At 50.7% G+C, this 17,290-nt stretch overlaps 7 protein-coding genes across 7 annotated transcripts; 4 read left to right on the top strand and 3 right to left on the bottom strand.

Annotated features, from left to right (window-relative positions):
- Positions 1 to 317: 317 nt before the first annotated feature.
- LTR84_006182 (uncharacterized protein) lies at positions 318 to 1,535 on the top strand (the record flags this gene model as incomplete). Its single annotated transcript, XM_064849743.1, has 1 exon — positions 318 to 1,535. One exon carries the CDS (start codon positions 318 to 320, stop codon positions 1,533 to 1,535), a length of 1,218 nt encoding a protein of 405 aa, XP_064703498.1.
- Positions 1,536 to 2,323: 788 nt separating this feature from the next.
- On the bottom strand, positions 2,324 to 4,522 carry LTR84_006181 (uncharacterized protein; the record flags this gene model as incomplete). The annotated part of the gene is made up of 2 exons (XM_064849742.1): positions 2,324 to 4,312; positions 4,388 to 4,522. The coding sequence occupies 2 exons, from the start codon at positions 4,520 to 4,522 to the stop codon at positions 2,324 to 2,326; spliced, it is 2,124 nt and encodes a 707-aa protein (XP_064703497.1).
- Positions 4,523 to 5,009: 487 nt separating this feature from the next.
- On the top strand, positions 5,010 to 6,995 carry LTR84_006180 (uncharacterized protein; the record flags this gene model as incomplete). Its single annotated transcript, XM_064849741.1, has 1 exon — positions 5,010 to 6,995. The coding sequence occupies one exon, from the start codon at positions 5,010 to 5,012 to the stop codon at positions 6,993 to 6,995; it is 1,986 nt and encodes a 661-aa protein (XP_064703496.1).
- A 513-nt stretch (positions 6,996 to 7,508) lies between these two features.
- LTR84_006179 (uncharacterized protein) lies at positions 7,509 to 7,949 on the bottom strand (the record flags this gene model as incomplete). Its single annotated transcript, XM_064849740.1, has 1 exon — positions 7,509 to 7,949. The coding sequence occupies one exon, from the start codon at positions 7,947 to 7,949 to the stop codon at positions 7,509 to 7,511; it is 441 nt and encodes a 146-aa protein (XP_064703495.1).
- A 2,362-nt stretch (positions 7,950 to 10,311) lies between these two features.
- LTR84_006178 (uncharacterized protein) lies at positions 10,312 to 11,229 on the bottom strand (the record flags this gene model as incomplete). The annotated part of the gene is made up of 1 exon (XM_064849739.1): positions 10,312 to 11,229. One exon carries the CDS (start codon positions 11,227 to 11,229, stop codon positions 10,312 to 10,314), a length of 918 nt encoding a protein of 305 aa, XP_064703494.1.
- Positions 11,230 to 11,556: 327 nt separating this feature from the next.
- Positions 11,557 to 13,973, top strand: LTR84_006177 (uncharacterized protein; the record flags this gene model as incomplete). Its single annotated transcript, XM_064849738.1, has 2 exons — positions 11,557 to 12,564; positions 12,630 to 13,973. 2 exons carry the CDS (start codon positions 11,557 to 11,559, stop codon positions 13,971 to 13,973), a joined length of 2,352 nt encoding a protein of 783 aa, XP_064703493.1.
- A 1,523-nt stretch (positions 13,974 to 15,496) lies between these two features.
- Positions 15,497 to 17,087, top strand: LTR84_006176 (uncharacterized protein; the record flags this gene model as incomplete). Its single annotated transcript, XM_064849737.1, has 3 exons — positions 15,497 to 16,329; positions 16,392 to 16,983; positions 17,034 to 17,087. 3 exons carry the CDS (start codon positions 15,497 to 15,499, stop codon positions 17,085 to 17,087), a joined length of 1,479 nt encoding a protein of 492 aa, XP_064703492.1.
- Positions 17,088 to 17,290: the final 203 nt, after the last annotated feature.

The raw sequence follows: 17,290 nt of genomic DNA, 5'->3' as shown, positions 1-17,290 counted from the left end.
TTACACCAAGCCAATAACATACGCCGTCGTTCATTGCTGCTCATGTGGGTACTCCAAAACTGAGCTTGTACTCATAAATTTAAGGGGCTTACTACCACCGCTGAAGCAGCAAACCACACACAATCCACGGCAGATGTTGGGAGGGGGGTGATCAATGCTGACCGGCACATGGAAGCCAATCACATCTAGTCAATTTGTGTTTCTCTGGATGGATAGGGCTACAGTACGAGCCAGGAAGAGGAGCCAAAGCTCGACAGCTTGTTATTGAACTGGTATTCGAACTGGAAACAAGAGTCCCTGGTCAATCTTCAAACACAATGTCGTTAGACAACAACACCAATAACAACCCGTCTTCACCATCAACACAACGCTCATTAAACACGACTTTGTCATCCGACATATCCAAACTCTCACTCCCGCAGACCACCGAACCACCAGGACCATCCAACCCACCCAAGCAAAAGGTATGGCTAGTATTCGGCGCGACCGGCCACATGGGACGCTCCATTGTAAAAGCGGCCTTACAGCACGGTGACATCGCCATCGCTGTGGGCCAGTCCCACGTGGACTCACAGACATCGATGCAGAAGTGGCACGACGACTCAGATCGCTACTTGGGACTCCTATGCGACGTGCGCATCCGCTCCACGGTGAGTAGAGTACTCGAACAGGCCATGAGGCAGTTCCGACGGCTCGACATCATAGCCAACTGCACCGGGTATGGTGTGATCGGGGCGTGCGAGGACCAGGACGAAGCCGAGATCCGCAACCAATTCGAGACCAACTTCATGGGCACGCTGAACATCATCCAGCTCTCACTGCCCTACTTCCGCAAACGCCAGGCCGGGCGGTACCTAATCTTCAGCTCGACATCCGGGGCGTTGGGCGTGCCGGGCCAGGGGCCGTATTGCGCGAGCAAGTACGCCGTCGAGGGGCTGATCGAGAGCATGCTGTACGAGGTTGACGGCTTCGACATCCGCTCGACCCTCGTTGAACCGGGCCACCTGCGCCGCGACGACGTGCACACCATGGCCAACGGCGTCAAGCTGCCAATCTTCGGGCACTTCAAGGTCGCCAAGCCGTCGGAGCCGTACATGGCGAAAGACTCGCCCGCGGGCCATGCGAAGCGCACGCTACAGTGGATCGGCGAACATCAGAACACCAGCGTCGTCAAGGCCGCCGAGCTGGTCTGGCAGCTGGGGCATTGCAGCTATCCGCCGCTGCGGCTGCTGCTCGGCACGTACGCCGTCGAGAGCATTCGCGACCGTCTCAAGAGCGTCACCGAGGAGATTGAGGACTGGAAGCATTTGCATTTTCCGCCGTTGGAGGGCCATGAGGAGAAGGAAGGGGATGATGATAATGAGGGGGACGACGATCAAGAGGGCGAAGGCGACGGTGACGAGAAAGATGGAGATGCGAAGGACGACGGCAATGATGATGATGTCGATGAGGACGATCAGGACGACAACGACAACGACCAGGACATCAAGATCATCAAGGTGGAAAACTCGGGAGATGTGGAAATGAATGATTGAGAGTGATTCGACGTGAGATGGGAGTGATGCACAGCCTTTGACAATGGATTATGATTCATACTCGTTTGGAGCGAGTAGCGTTTACGACTATATTATCGGATCAAGGCACGACTGGGAGCTAAGCACCCTGTACGGGTCGACAGGTATTCCCACGGAATTGCTCCTGCGTGCACGGAGCATGATCCTCCTTATATTCTGGTCCCCCGTTGTCTTCAAGCTGCCTGGACGTAAGCTGGCTTCTGCTGCTGGGTATACACGGGAGGCCCTAGCCTCCAACACGTTACAACGCATTTGAAGTTGGTCTGCGCCGGTCAGCGAGTGGCTGAATACTCCATTCAAGTCGTATTGACTTGGTGATATCATGCATCATAGCGCAACCACGACTAACGAGGCCGAACCTAAGGGGGTGAAGTAAACCTCAAGTCCGTGTCCATGATCATGATCCAATGGAAAGTTGGATTGTAAATATGCATGTTGCTCAAGCATAACATATCCCTCGATCGGGTCGGTGTCCAACAATTCAGCGCTGTAGAGCGGAGTGCTCACCGCTTAGAGCACAGCCTCAGCGACTATGTTATATTCATACACAAGGTGGCATGCTTTCGAGAGACGAGTGATGTTGGTTGAGCAAGTCTTGTCTTCAGGGCACATGCTATATCTCGGCCATTCAGAAGATTGGACTTCGAGCGGATCCGAGTTGAGATTGGGTGACGAGATTTATTGCGAGTACAGTGGTATTGGGGTTGTCGGAGATGCTGGACTTCGGGTCCTTCTCTTGTCGGATTGCTTCAAAGAGTGATTCGCATATGATCATTGCTTCCGAAACTCTTTCCACAATTGGGACATTTTCTTGACCGGCTCGTCAGCCTCTCCTCGACGCAGTCATTGCAGAAGGTGTGTCCACAGGTTTTGATGACCGTATTCTTCAACGCCCGCTTGCAAATGTTGCAATACGCAACTTGGCGGAGCATCTCATATTGTTCAGATTGTCCACTCTTGTTTTTCCAGGAATCCAAGTTTCTTCGAGTATCCTTAAGAGACGATTTCAGTTCTTCGACTTCGACTTCGGCTGCTCGACCCAGACTCAAGGTTGTGGCGAGCTTGGCGTCTTTTGTGGACAGCAGACCTTTCAACTCAGTCACCTGGGCCTGAAGTCGGGACACCTCCATTCCTTGGGTGATATTCTGCTGCTGCACCGTTCGAAGTTCGTTTGTTTTAGTTACTATTACTTCTTTCAATTCAGACAATTGCTTTTCCAATGTTGTCAAAAGTGCCCGACTGGCTGCCTCTGCTTCTTTCAAGCTAGAAACAGCCTCACCAGACTTGGAATTTTGCAATCGAAGTGTCCGGATTTCACCATCCCGGGTGTCCTTGCTTTTCATGGCCGCGAAATATTTTTGGTCTGCTTTGGCTTTCTCCGCTGACAATCGCACCACTTTTTCTTCGAGAATCGCAAAATCTGAAACTTTCTGACTTGCAATTTTCGATGCTTTTGTGAAGGCGGTTGACATCGACCCAAGTTCAACTTTTAGAAGATCGTTACTCCTCGACAGCTCGGTGAACTTTGCTCGCAGATCTTCAACAGTTAGAGACTCTAATTCTGTATTATCCACTGCCATGCCACTAGATGCCGCCGCCAAGCGTTCATTTTCGGATTCAAAGGCCTGGATGCGATCTTGTTGCGCCGAAAGGAGATCCTCAATCTTTCTCCTAGCCTCTTGATATTCATCCAGAGTGGCCTTCTTGACCGCTTGGTCTGCTAGAAGCTCATCTCTGTTGTGTCGGATCCTCGTCAATGTAGCTTCTGTTGTAGTAAGAAGTGACTCCTTTTCGGCGAGTATATTTCGAGATTCGTTTTCCAGTTGTGTCTGGAAAACCGTTCGTTCCGCTCGTAGCTTCTGTGCCTCCTCCCTCAGCTCCACATTTGTGGCTTCGAGGTTATTGATCTTTTTGATCACGTCTTCATGCTGAGATTTGAGTTGCTTGAACAATTCAGTTTTGGCGTAATCTTCGTCGCTTAATAGCGTTGATTTGGTCGAAAGCTCCGTCAATTGAGCAGTAAGCTTGGCGTTTTCCTCCTCCAATCGGTCAAGGTGCTGCTTCTGTTTCTCGGAAGCTGCTACGGTCTTGTTCATTTCCTTCTCTAACTCGGCGAGCTCTTCCGAATTGTCGCTGGTTCCATTGGCCGCGCTATCTTCACGCTTGACCTGACCGCTTTCTTCTGTTGACGTTTTTGTAGCACCCAGTAAAGCCTGCTTTTCGAGTTTAGCTACCGTGACGCTCTTGGCCCTGTCGATTTTCTTCTCTGCCATCATGTATCGCAAGGATGCATTTTCTAGTCGATTCTCGAGATCCTCTTTTTCAGCATGTAACCTGGACAAGTCGGCCACGTGACTTTTCTCCTCGGCCAACAACCGAGACACTTTGGATTGAAGCTCTGTGACATCCGACGTATAGGAGCGAGAAGGCGCGAATAAACGCGATATAACAGTCTTGATTTCCCGTGAGCGGCTGCGCAGATGTTCTTCAAAGTGTTCAAGATCGGAGAAAAGCAGTGAAGAGGGGAGTGGCGCAGACTCCATGTCTACATCTTCATCATTCCCTTTAGAAACAAGTTTGATCTCGTCAACCACTTGCTGAAACCAAGAATCAATGATTCGAAGATGATCGTCGTGATATCTTGTCTTTTTTCGCATCTCTTTCAGTTGTGTCTCGAGTGTGTTCTTTTCTCTTCTATACTCTTGCATTTGTCGGTAGATGGCATCTTTCTGAAACCTCTGTGCGAAAGAGAGATGTTAGTGTTATGTTACGAGAGACGGCGCGCAGGTTGAGGCTGAAGAAAAGGTGCTCACCTCGAGGTCATCCTTCCAAGGCATATCGTCATCTTTATGAGCCTTGGAGGCGCCATTGGCAGAAGACTGGTGCTTTTTCAGAGGAGGAGCGGATTCAACCTGATCATATGGACTAGGTCTTTTACGCTCATCCATCTTGACAAGACTTTGCTGAGAGGAGAGAGAAAGGGGAACTTCGATGGCCGTCATCAGTCCTAGAACACCTTGAAATGAGGCTGTCTCTGGCCACGAACGTCCTTGACGAAGCCAATAATGGCTATCGTTGCAGGTGAGCCGGTTGGATGCGAAATTGTGGATGAGTGAGTAGGCTGTCAAGAACAGAGGGTAATTGAGACAAAGGCTTGAGGTGCCGAACTGAAAGATTACCACTTCCTTCAATGGATTGTTTTGGGATCGCGCTAGTCAGCCACCGCCACAGAACACGTGATGCTACGCCACCGCCACACAATGAGCCTCTAGGTCACGCATCCCACTCAGGCTTCGAGTTGTTTATCCTGGCCCTGCGCTCGAATACTCCAGAGTCCGTCTTTTTCCCTTTTCGTGGGAAACACAGTTTGAAGCATTCTGCTAGAATGTGAACACGCATGTACAAAATACCATTCCCCCAGCCTCTGCTTCTACAATGTCCTCATTCAGTTCCGTCGTCCGCAAGCCTGGCCAGAAAATCACCCCAAAGACTGCTCCACGACGAAATGTTCAGAGGCAGAGTGCCCGGCCCACCGCGCCCCCGTCTTTGACCCCAGAAAGTCATGCTGCGAGTCCTGCTCGTGATTCTGTTGGTGATCACGCTTCGAGCCAAGAAGATGCACAGGTTTCTACCGTTCTTGAGTCAACCGAACTGCCCACCGATATAGAGTCTGCCGATGCCTCTCTTCCTGTGCTAGAATCCGTCGAGGCTCCTTCCACACCCGTACCAGACTCCCCGCGACTGAATCGTACTCCTTCGGTTGTGGCATCTGTTGAGATACCTGCACCACCAAGGCCTACCGAACTATCAGCTGCGCCCAGGCTAGAGGCCATCCCAGCAGTCAGAACAACTAAGTCTAATAAATCCCGCCGGAGAGAGACGAATGAGCCGACCCCTGGGCCATCAGAGGACTCGGATCGAGAAGCTGAAGTCGGGGCTGAATTGGATCAAGCAGAGAGAAATGCCCTCTCCCCAAGAAAGAGACGAAAAACAATACACACAGATCAGACCAAATCAGCTGCACGGCCAAGTCCAACTCCATCTATCTCGGACAGTGCAGCGTTGATTCTGGGGAGAAGGTCAAGAACTGCAAGAAGTGGATCACGCACTTCAGACGCTTTGTTACAAGATGCCACCAGCCAGGCTGCTGCAGTTTCAGAGCTTGCAAACTCCATCGAGAATCGAGCAAGATCTCTAGGAGCACAATCTGCGCCCCCAAGTAGTGCGGGCTCAATCGACACCACCCCAGAGCCCGCCAAACAAACGAAGAAGAGGAAACGTGCGAAGAGAATTGCGCAAGCAGCCAAGGATGTCGTCACAAACGCGATCAGAGGTGGCCGGTACCATTCTCGCCAGTCGACTCCGGAGAATGCGGAGGAACTACAGATCGACCCTGAGGAGGTGGCTATGGATGCATTGATTCGCGATACAAAGGTGGGGAGGAAATCCGAGACCGAGAAGAAGATGCAGGAAAACTGGGACGAGATTCAAAAGAGGCGAAAAGAAGAAGTTGTAAGGCGGAGGGAGGCTGCTGGTCAAGGCCGGCATGGAAGACAAGCACTCGGCACGGTAGAAACTCAGGCCGAGGAAATTCATGCTCCGCAGCAGATCATCGTTAATGGACAGATTGTTGTGGCGGCGGAATCGCGAGAAGTGGCATTTGGTGCTGGAGTTGAGCAAGCAGTCATTGAGGATGCAGATGTTGCGCTGGAAGATGACCGTATTTACAAATATGTCAACCAGGGCACGGTGGGGAAATACGCCGGACTCCGCCGTGGAAATCGGTGGGATGATGAGAAAACTGAGCTCTTCTACAAAGGTCTCCGCTGGTTCGGGACCGATTTCAGCATGATCGCCCCTTTCTTCCCACAATTTGAGCGTCGGCAGGTCAAATTGAAATACACCATCGAATTGCGAGCGAACCCCGAACGGGTTCAGGAGTCTGTTACAGCAAAAGAACCTGTCGATATGGACGAGTACATGCAACTGACCGAGCAGGACTTCATCGACCCCGCGACCCTTCAAGCCGAGTTGGACGCCGAAGAGAAGCGTCTACGAGAAGAAGATGATCAACGACGCGAACGCGAAGGCTTCATCAAAGACCCAGCCGACATCGCGCTACCGACAACCGAGCAGGACGACAACGATGGAGAGGCTGCCGAGCCAACTGAGGACGAGAGCGACACACATCAGCCTTCAGAATCAGCACACGCTGCCCGCCTCGATCGCATCTCTGCTCTCGCAGAACAGGTTGTCAATGCGGCTGTGGCGCCAAAGAAGAAGAATACTCAGCAACAACAGCAACAACAGGCGCGCAAAGCTCGAGACTCAGCTAGTGTTAGAGGCAGGCAGAGAAAGAAGAGCCGAATGCCACTTGAGGGTGTGGAGGAACGAATCGGTCCGATCAACGAGGTCGGCTGAATTGATGCATGAAATGGACGTGATTTGAACATGAGTCTGGTGACTCGTTGCAACGATAAGACGCATTGATACCCCGGTTTTCTGAATGGATTTGAGAATCACAATTAATTAGAACTCTAGTACATTACATTGAACACGTGAGAATATTCTCCCACGACAGCTATGTCATTCTTTTAAACTTTCGATCTTGAACTTCATGACATGGCTGATTTCCATGAATTATTGGCGTCCGAAATTTCTTCGCCTCTGTGTTTGTCAAGCCTGGATTGGATTGAGTATTGTTGCTCACGCGCGATTGGCCTTTCTAGTTCATATGCACGTCTCCTGTCCTCCACATCTCGTCCTGCTGTTCCCCCACGCAGATATGAACAATCATCCAGCAGCAGGGTCATTCCTACCGGGCTGGGCGGCTGGTGGTATTTGCAGGCCTTGAGCCACGTATGGTCTGTGACGTACTCATTCAGATCCCCACAGTGCGAGGTTGCGCCTTGTCCAGTCTCTCGACGGTCGTGGTTAGATGCAGGCTCGCTCGAAATCTGGGAAATCTGGGAAATTGGGAGACTTTGGCAATTTGGAGAACTTGAGGAACTCATCGCTCGAGCTTGAGCCTTCGCTGAATCCTTCCCGCCAGAGCTTGTCACCATTGCTGGCGGGTTCTTGGCGATGCTTGTCACAACCATTAGCTATTCCAGCTCCCTTCTTCCAGACAGCGTTGGCGACGCAGTGCAGAGGGATCACAACAGTACTTACAATGATCATGAGCACCATGAAGATTAGCCACGCAACGATGACGACGAAAAGCCAAAGGAGTCGTGAGATGATCAGGGAAGTGCCAGCCAATAACTCGTAGTAACGAGCTAGGAGCGAAAACGTCACCACCAGTCCCATCACGAGGAATGGATTTGATGCGGCCTCTTCGAAGAAAGCAACCTGAGCATTGAGAGATTGCGCCATTATCGTGTCGAAAGAGCCGAGGGAGAAGCTGGTATCCTCTGCTGTTATTGCTCTCGCTGGTGGATAGAGGCCGGTGAGTGTGTTTCAATGCTGAGTTGAATGCAAGATAGGCCTTTTGTTTAGAGCCGAGGAGTCAGTGTTTGGGCTTTTTTTACCATGAAATTTCAAAGACGATTCCTGTTCACAGGGATATCTATATATAGCCCATCGACTGTGAGGCAGTTGCTGATCTTCAAGACAGCCGTTGACGGCTCGGGCCATTGTCGAACTTCATTGTCGAAATCCATTATTGCCCTTCATTGTTCCACTCCAAGGCCGTTGTTGCACTCCCAGGCAGTCAGATTCCATCACTTCGAGAACCGTCCGCAAGCTCGCACACAGAAGGAAAATTGTGGTACCTGGTTGCTGGTAGGGGGGAAAAGACACATCCAACCCTGGATCAAGCCCACTCGCCACTCGTGCACACAATGGACATACGATGGTGAACTTATCACCACCGAAATCAGAACCGTAGTTGAGACCAAAGCAGTAGTTGAAAAGTAGAGTCCAACTTCGTTCAGTATCTTACGGCCTCATGTCATGTTTGTTGACCCAAACGCCCGAAATCACCAGATGCTATATCCAAAGACAATCATGCCACCCACTCGTCTTCACCCCTTCGGTACTCGTACTGTATATTAGCCAAGACTTAAAGTCTGTCCAGTACGCAAGTCGGATCAGGAGCCTTGGTGCAGTGCTGCCGTGACAGACTCCAAGGTCATTTGCGATTGATGTCCGACTTTAAACGCGCGCATTGTAGATGTACTCCATCGGAACTGCGTCGGGTGACACCGTGACAACCCAAAGGATGTCGAACAGAATTCCGAACACTAGGAAATGAACAAGTGCCCACAAGCTTGGTCCAAGGATGCCACCATCGTCGTCAAAGATCTCTTCGAAGTTGTGGCGGAGAATGTCGTACACTCGGAATAACAAAGTTCTGTTATGGGCGGGTAAAACAGAATATACCATTGCACAGAGGCCGAACACTAGCATCGTTCTGGCAAGAGAGTCGTAGACATTGTAGCGGGTATCAACGGACATTGTGATGGCCGAGTAAAGGATTATAATGATGGTGGTTCTTTTCGTGAAGTTCAAGGCTGTCAGGAATCGATTGCGTAGTCAGAGTGAGAATTTGTTTGAACACAAACCTTCCGGGGTGCAACTCATGCATAGCAACATATATAGCTCACCGACGCTGAGGCAGTTGCTGTACTCCGAAGCAGTCACCATTTCGCTGCCTCGTGAGCATAGACAAGGGTTACCCAGGGCGCAGAAGAGAACTTTGTAAGCTGCAACATCAGAATGCCCACATCGCGTGCTACGTGGGAACAGCTTTCTGCATTTCCAGTAGCCACAGATCCGGCTGTGAAGATTCACTAGTTATTCACACTCTGCACAATTTACTGCAGTAACTTATCGTCACGGATGTATTACTCGAGCAGCACGGCACCCTCAAGAGCCCGAACTTCAAATCGAGTGATGATTCCCCATGTTTCGTGCAAAAGCTCGTGGTGATGTTCTGAGGCGGGCAAGGGTTTTTGGCGAGATCTGCGGCTCAGAGGCTTCCCTGTAACGAGGTGACCGCACTCTTAAGATGCCATGGTCGTATTTTGGAAATACTTTTGTCCAAAGTGGGCTCTGTGGGGAAGCTCCTAGGTTATCTTGGTCTTGGTCTAGGTCGTCTTGATCTTGGTCGTCTTGATCTGGGTCGTCTTGCGGGTCGCCGGTGGGAGCGGACTCCGAAGACTCAGAACTGGTGTATGAAGCTTTCATGAACGAGCTGGGACGCCAAATAACAGGTTCCATAACTCGATAAAGGATGGCAACCAAGGCCAATAGTTCATAGAGGAATACAGCAAGGAGGCACACAGTGTACAACAAGGTCATCGCAGATTTGAAGAGATTGAGAAGGTTGGCGACAAACTGTCTTGAAGCAATGAAGGCGTTTCGCAAAGCTCGAAACAACAACTCATGGCAAAAGAGAATGTAGAATCCGGTAGAGTCGGGCATTGCTGCGGATGTTTCCACAATGTAGTGGCAACGATGTTTCGGCGGCTAATGAGGTTCCTGAGAAGTTCGTCTGCACAGATCGATGAGATCAATGTTCTCGTAAGCTTTGGAGTTGTTGCCTGAGCGGGATGCAGTTACTACCAACTTCAGCGCCTGATGATTGAGCTCGATCATTATATATGTTGGTCGAGGCTGTGTCACAATGGATTGTCAATACAAAGAAGCGAATTCTTGTCAATCCCTATGCAAGAAGGTTGTGGCTGAAAACTGTTATGTGGCAGCCTTTGTCCTTCAAAGTCGAGAAAAATTTTCAAGAATTGAAGATCCGACTATAAAGCAGCTCGTGTCTGCCAATCCACAGATCCATGGACGGCACGACCTGTCCAGCGTCTTCGGGTTTCAGAAGCCACACCCGTTCCAAGCTGGTACGGATCAAATCCTGTAAGTCATTGCTCGCAAGGATGGTCTGTGCCATATAAGGACCCATAACAGATGCCCTGACAGCAGCACTCACGACTGCCTTGGCGTGATTGAGCAGAAAAAGGTAGCCTGCTTCTTCTAGGTTGAGACCAAGCGCCATGCATACTGCGCCCCACAGCGGCGCAAAGTGCCCATTGACGGGTAATAGGTCTGTGGAGATGGCGGCGAGCTTGAGGTCTTTGGAAAACACCTCGAGCGCCGTAATGGTCTCAAGTCCTCCGTCGTCTGATTGAGCCTTGGATGATGAGACGAATGCTTTTTCCCAGACGCTGAGCAGAGCTCGGCCTTGAGCAATACTTGCTCTTCTCGCTACAGTGCATGGGGTCGAGGAATCGAGATCATTGTCCAGGTCCATCAAAGCCAACGGATCTCGGAAGGCGGCGAGAGCGTATGGGACATTAGTATATGCCACTGACTGGATTGAAAGGCTCAAAAACTTCTGGAAAAGTGACAGGGTGGTCTGTCTAGCAGCAAGAGGCTTGTGGTGGGCAAGGAAGGATTCCAAGCCACTCGAGTAGGCGAACGAGCCAAGTGGGAGTGCCGAGTCAGATAGGAGCATTAAATTATGGATTGATGACCCCAATGGCAGTGTCACAGGAATACTGAAAGAACTGTTGCCTTTACCTGAACCATCTTCAGGCTTCGTTGGGCTTTGTTCTATTTGACGCAGGAGAGTTTTGGTGGCCTGGAGCTCAGCCTCCAGCTCGACCATACGCGCTCGGATGGCGCCTGCATCGTTGATGTTCATTTAGCCATTTATGAGGTCTTAGACGGGTCGATACAGTGTAAATGTTCTGCAACCTGGAGAGAGAAAGGGGGGAAGAAGGAATGCTGTGTGATATTGCTGGGCAAGTTCCATTATCTAAGCTTCTCTGGAACGAAGAAAGCTTGGATGAAATTAATTCCGATGCCGATGCTCCCCATCGATGATGTAGTTCGACCTGCTACTCTCAATCAACACCATTACTTCCACACCTCTCAATCCCCTGACCGTAAGCGCAACAACAAGTGGATATTAAATAGCAAAATGAGTGTGCTGAATTCTAATTTCAATCTGTAACCTCAACCTACAATAATGTCGGGAAAACGCATCCTCGATGCTGTCGCTCTGTTCAATGTCTCCCGAAAAATAGCAATCAAGCACTTTGACATTCGACTTTCCCAGGTACAGCTCTATGGCCAGACTTCATCCCTGGTTAAAGCGTTGAAGACTCAAGGTCCACCTGTGGTGGCTGCTGCAGCTTCCCGCTTTGCCTCGTCGCGTTCACCTTCACATTCTCCACGAGAAGGCATCGAGCAGGATCATTTCTACGAATCCTCCGAAAGAAACTCAACCTCAGACCCTCCGGCCACAGAAGACCTTGATGTCGAGCAGGTAGAAGCGGAAAGAAACCCGCTTCCAGATGGCACTATTCCATCGCAGGAAAGTCCAATTGGCCAAGAGACTGGGGATGGCATTACATTCAACAAGAGACCTGTAGGGGAAACGCCACAACACCCGCTAGAAAGGAACGCACATGCAGACCTTTCACCAAAGTCCTCCAACCAGTCTACGATTCCAAATCCTGCAGGCAGATCTCTGTCATCGGAGGAAGCGAGGAGACTTCAACGTCAATCAGAAGACCAAATACCAGCGAGGACCGCAGAGCCTCCAACGGCAGAAGAAGGTGGATTTCAAGAATTTGGAATTGAGCAAGAAAAGGATGTTTTCTACCAGCCGCCGGGGCATGTGAAGCCTGTCCTATCGGCTTTGCCACGGGTGCGTGTGCCCAAGACGGAGAATGATATCCAGGAGGGAGATTCACACATCCCTCCTGGTATTAATGCGGACGTCTACTATTCGGGAGCTAAGGAAAACGAGGGAGAACCTGAGCCCACTGAAGAAGAACTTTCTCAACTATTTCGCAACCCTAAGAACTCCAAACTGTTCTCGCAGAAAGCAGCCAAGCATTTTCCCAGTGGGGGAGTTTCGAGCAGGAGCTTCCACACATCGAGAGTGGTCCAGGAGAAGGCTTCGAGTACAGATGCAGAGAGCATCAAGCAACTAGCAGCTGATATGGCCAAGGATGCCGAAAAGCTCAGTGTGAGTATTAACTATTGATCTACCCATGATACAAGTGATCTCAACTGATTGACTGACAGCTGTAGGCGTCGCAAGCACCGAATGTTCAGGCGTATCAAATGCGGGAGTCCAGGGTCCCATCATCGCGAGTATCCCGTCTATTCGAGTACGGAGGACTAGCAGCATCGATGGCTTTTGGGGCTGTTAGCGAAAGCATTTCTCGTACAGGCGGGCCAGACGGGTCGTTGATGTTGAGTGCGGCGAACATGGAGCGGCTAGTGGCCAAGCTGTCGAAGATGCGCGGGGCCGCATTGAAGCTAGGACAAATGATGAGCTTTCAAGATGCAAAGATGCTCCCCAAGCCCATCCATGACGTGCTCCAGCGTGTACAAGATAGCGCTGACTACATGCCCGCTTCTCAGAGGGATGCTGTGATCGCCGCGAACCTAGGCCCCAATTGGCGTAACCAGTACGATGAGTTCGATGAGCGACCCATGGCGGCCGCCTCGATCGGTCAAGTGCACGGTGCGGTGCTCAGGTCGGGTCAGAAAGTCGCGGTCAAGGTGCAATATCCCGGTGTCGCGGATTCCATCTCGTCGGACCTGAACAACCTCTCGTTGCTGTTGACCGCTTCTCGTTTGCTGCCCAAAGGTCTTTATCTGGACAAGACAATTGCCAATGCTCGCACCGAGCTTGCATGGGAATGTGATTATCTCCGAGAAGCAGAGGGAGCCCGCCGGTTTCGAGAGCTGTTGAAAGACGAGCAGGACACCTTCACGGTGCCTGAAATCTTTGATGAGGCTTCAGGCAAACAGGTCCTGACCATGGAGAAGATGGAGGGTGTGGCTGTCACCAAGGTTCAGAACTTCAGTCAGCAGCAAAGGGATTGGATCGGAACACAAATACTGCGGCTGTGTCTCCGGGAAATCATCGAGTTCCGATACATGCAGACCGATCCCAACTGGACCAACTTTCTTTACAATTCCGAAACAAATAAACTCGAGCTACTGGATTTTGGAGCGTCACGCGAGTTCCCAGCCGAATTCATCGACCTATACGTGAAAGTTCTGGATGCAGCATCCCGAGGAGACCGAGCAGGGTGCGTCGACTTCTCTGTCAAGCTGGGATATCTCACAGGTTACGAGTCCAAGACGATGACTAAAGCACATGTGGATTCTGTCATGACACTTGCTGAGCCCTTTATGAATTATGCGCCGGATGTCTATGATTTCAAGGACCAAACCATCACCGATCGAGTGCGTGGGCTCATTCCCGTCATGCTGAGAGAGCGACTGGCTCCACCTCCAGAGGAAACATACAGCCTGCACCGCAAGCTGAGCGGAGCGTTCCTGTTGTGCGCCCGACTGGGCAGTCAAGTCCGTTGCAAGGATCTTTTCCAGTCAGCGCTTGTCAAAGCTGGGTTGCGATGAAACCTCAGTCTGTCAGAATACGGAGTCGTCATCATCCTCATCAGTGTGCTCAAGAATGGTTTCTTGCAAGAGTCCATGGCGACTTGGCCCTGGTATACTTGGACTCAGGAGTCCGGATGAGTGAGGGCCCGACAAGGGCATTTTCCTCGCTTCTCGCACGACTTCTTGGATGAGTGGTTGTGATGCTATCAGTCTTGCTTGAGCAGCCAGAACTTCTTGCTCTTCCGCTTCTGCCTTCCTCCTCTTCTCCTCTCTTGCTTTCCTGTACGATACTGCATCATGTCCCCTTGCGGGGATCGGCCTAGGTTTAGGGTTGGGCTTGGGCGCAGGTTGAGGGAGGGACTTCTGATCAAGACGAAGGACGACTACGAAGACGCGTAGGGTGAAATGTAGGATAAGTCCGAGAAGAATTCCCAGAAGGACCGCGGTACCGAGGAAATACCAGAGAGCCTAAAACATTGGTGGGGTTTCAGTGAGTGCCTGCAGGAGCAGCGAACTGAGGTGGAACAGTGTATATTACCTCAAAACGTGTAAACAAACGCCATGGTATAGTGGACAAGCGAATCAGACCTCGTCCAATGTATAAAAATGGGATGGAAAGTATTGTGACAATGTACCATGTTGCTTTCAATAAAAGTAGAATGGGATAGACAAGGAGATAATAGAGGACGGTGGTGGTGGTTGTGAGCCAGTCGCTCTTTGGTGATTGAGCATCGAAGGTTGTCATTGATTCTATCTGTCCATGATGAGAATTACAAGGTAGAGTTTCCGACGATATGAAGGTGTTGATGTTCCCGGTGATATGTATGCCAGTGATGATGGCTGGGAAACTGTAAACTACAATTTGTTTGAGGTCAGACTACAGGAACAAGGAGCTAGTTAGCCGCGGGATAGCTAAGGTTCAGTTGATGGGATCGCCGATGACGCAAGGTGTCTGGGGCTGCATGGATACCTGAGGGAGCCTATGGCGCCGAGAATCTGTCAACTAAGAACCTAGCCTTAGGGAGGCTTCAGGCACTAATAATGGGCACTACGAGTAATAATTGCACCTCAAAAAAGCCCGAGGCCCTCGCCCCTCTATTTGCCCTCACCAACTTGGCCCTCCCACTTCTCCTCACTTCATTTCTCACCCACCTCCAAACCAAGTAACGAGCTAATTAGCCCCATCAGTTTTACCCGCGATCACAACTTGAAGTTCGAGGTCCTTCTGTCCTTGCTCTCACTCCACGTCGCTTGCTTGATTCATCACTCAGAGAAAATGGCTTCCACGGTCTGCAATTGACAATTTGGAGCATCAACTTGGTTCTGCTCCTTCGTCTCTTCAGCCTCCGTTCATCCTTCTTTCACTCACACGCCGAATGCTAATCTATCTGGCCCCGGCAACATTCCCCTCGGATTTCCTATCTCCCTGACATCTTTGACACGGCCCACATCCGCAAAAGCACGTGTCGCATATCAACGCTTTTTTTTGCACATGCAAATTCTTTGACATCAACACTAGTTCCATCCACAATCTTTCCAAAATGGGTCAGCAACAATCCGCCGAAAAGGGCTCCTCGTCAAAGTCCACTTCTCCCCTGTCCGAGAGAGATAGAGAACGAGAGAAAGAGAGAGACCGAAGAGTCAACCGGAGAGTCTCCATCCAGGCCTTGACCCACGGTCGAGCTGCTACTCCCGTTGACCCTTCAGCCTCTCAGGAGACCGCTGTCGCCCATACCACTTCGCAACACCTCGAGAAAGCTCCTCTTCAACAATACCTTCAGAACTCATCTTCCCCCGAACATCATGCCAGAATCGCGTCCAAGGTAGAGAGGTCCACGTCTGGGTCCAGCAGAGATAAGAAGCAAGATCTCGAGCATAGGCCTAAGGAACCTAGGCATCAGATTCCCGTACCTGCACCACAAACCTCCACTCCCATGGACGTTCCTGCTTCTAGGAGCAAGCAAGATACGATCGAAGAGAGATTTGAAGAACATCGCAATGCCTACAATGATCGCAGATACACCCCTGTTGCCCAGACTCGTCCACCACGTCTTCCTCTGCCCATTGCCGATGTCTCCATCCCTGAATCGCCAACCATCCTTCCAGCAGATAGAAGCAATGCCGACATTCCCATGTTCGAGACCGATGAACCTCTGTCTGCTCTGGAACCCGAATTGCGGAGAAAGAGTTCCATGCTAAGCGAAGCCACCACTCGTTCCGAAGAAGATGTTGGCGATGAATTGCAGCCCTTTCCCGCCGAGAACAACAACTCTCAGACCGTCCCTACTGTCATCGAATGGAATCATGGCGGGCACAAGGTTTACGTCACCGGTACTTTTGCAAACTGGGAGAAGAAATACCGACTTCATCAAAGGTGTGTTGCTCGAAATATACTGCCCAACATGCCAGAATGCTCGCTGACGATCTTGCTAACAGGAAGAATGCCGATGGCATGTTCACAACGATCAATCTGCCTTCGGGAACCCATCATCTCAAGTTCGTTGTAGATGGTGAGATGGTAACAAGTCCCTCTTTGCCCACAGCTGTCGACTTCAACAATTTTCTCGTCAACTACATCGAAATTGCCACCGAAGATCTTTCCAAACCACGACGAGAGAGCACCCAACCGGGAACTAGAACCTCAGCAACACCAGGTCTTACTGCAGACGAGCAAGATCAGGGCAGGTCCGGCGCTCAGACCCCGGATGAGTCGGTTACCGATGAGCTCCAGATCGAGGAGATACCAGCGGGAGACTTCCGACGCATCATTCCACAAGCCTTGGTCGATATCGACCTCCCAGAGGAAGATCCAAGAAACCAAACGGCACAACGAATCCTCACCGAGGTTCCGGCTCCTCCGAGCCTGCCACTCTTTCTAAGTCGATCGATTCTCAATGGTGTTCTTCCAGTCAAGGACGACAACAGTGTCTTGACATTGCCTAATCATACGGTTCTCAATCATCTCATGACAAGTAGTGTCAAGAATGGTGTCCTGGCCACTAGTGTTACCACGAGATACAAGAAGAAGGTAAGCCTCAAGATCCAGTTTTTCTTCTTATTGATTCTCACACTGTACAGTATGTGACGACAATATCGTTCAAGCCAGTCCCGAGATTCCAAACTGCAGCTTAGTAGTGGACATATCGGTGCTAAGTGCTAAGTGTTCACTGGTGTTGTTCTGTGATGGCACAACTCCAGAGGCTGAATCGATGACTAATGATATCCACCTCAAAGAATTCACGAGCTCATGATTGGAAGTGACATGCTTGTGTCTGAGGACAGACAGGAGGGTCAGCGTTTACTCTCATCGCTACGAGTCTTGAAAGCAAATAGGT

Source organism: Exophiala bonariae, assembly GCF_035927105.1.
Source record: "Exophiala bonariae strain CCFEE 5792 chromosome Unknown scaffold_23, whole genome shotgun sequence".
NCBI lineage: Eukaryota > Fungi > Ascomycota > Eurotiomycetes > Chaetothyriales > Herpotrichiellaceae > Exophiala > Exophiala bonariae.
The sequence above is the reverse complement of the archived record's forward strand: the minus strand, read 5'-3'. Positions and strand labels throughout refer to the sequence as shown.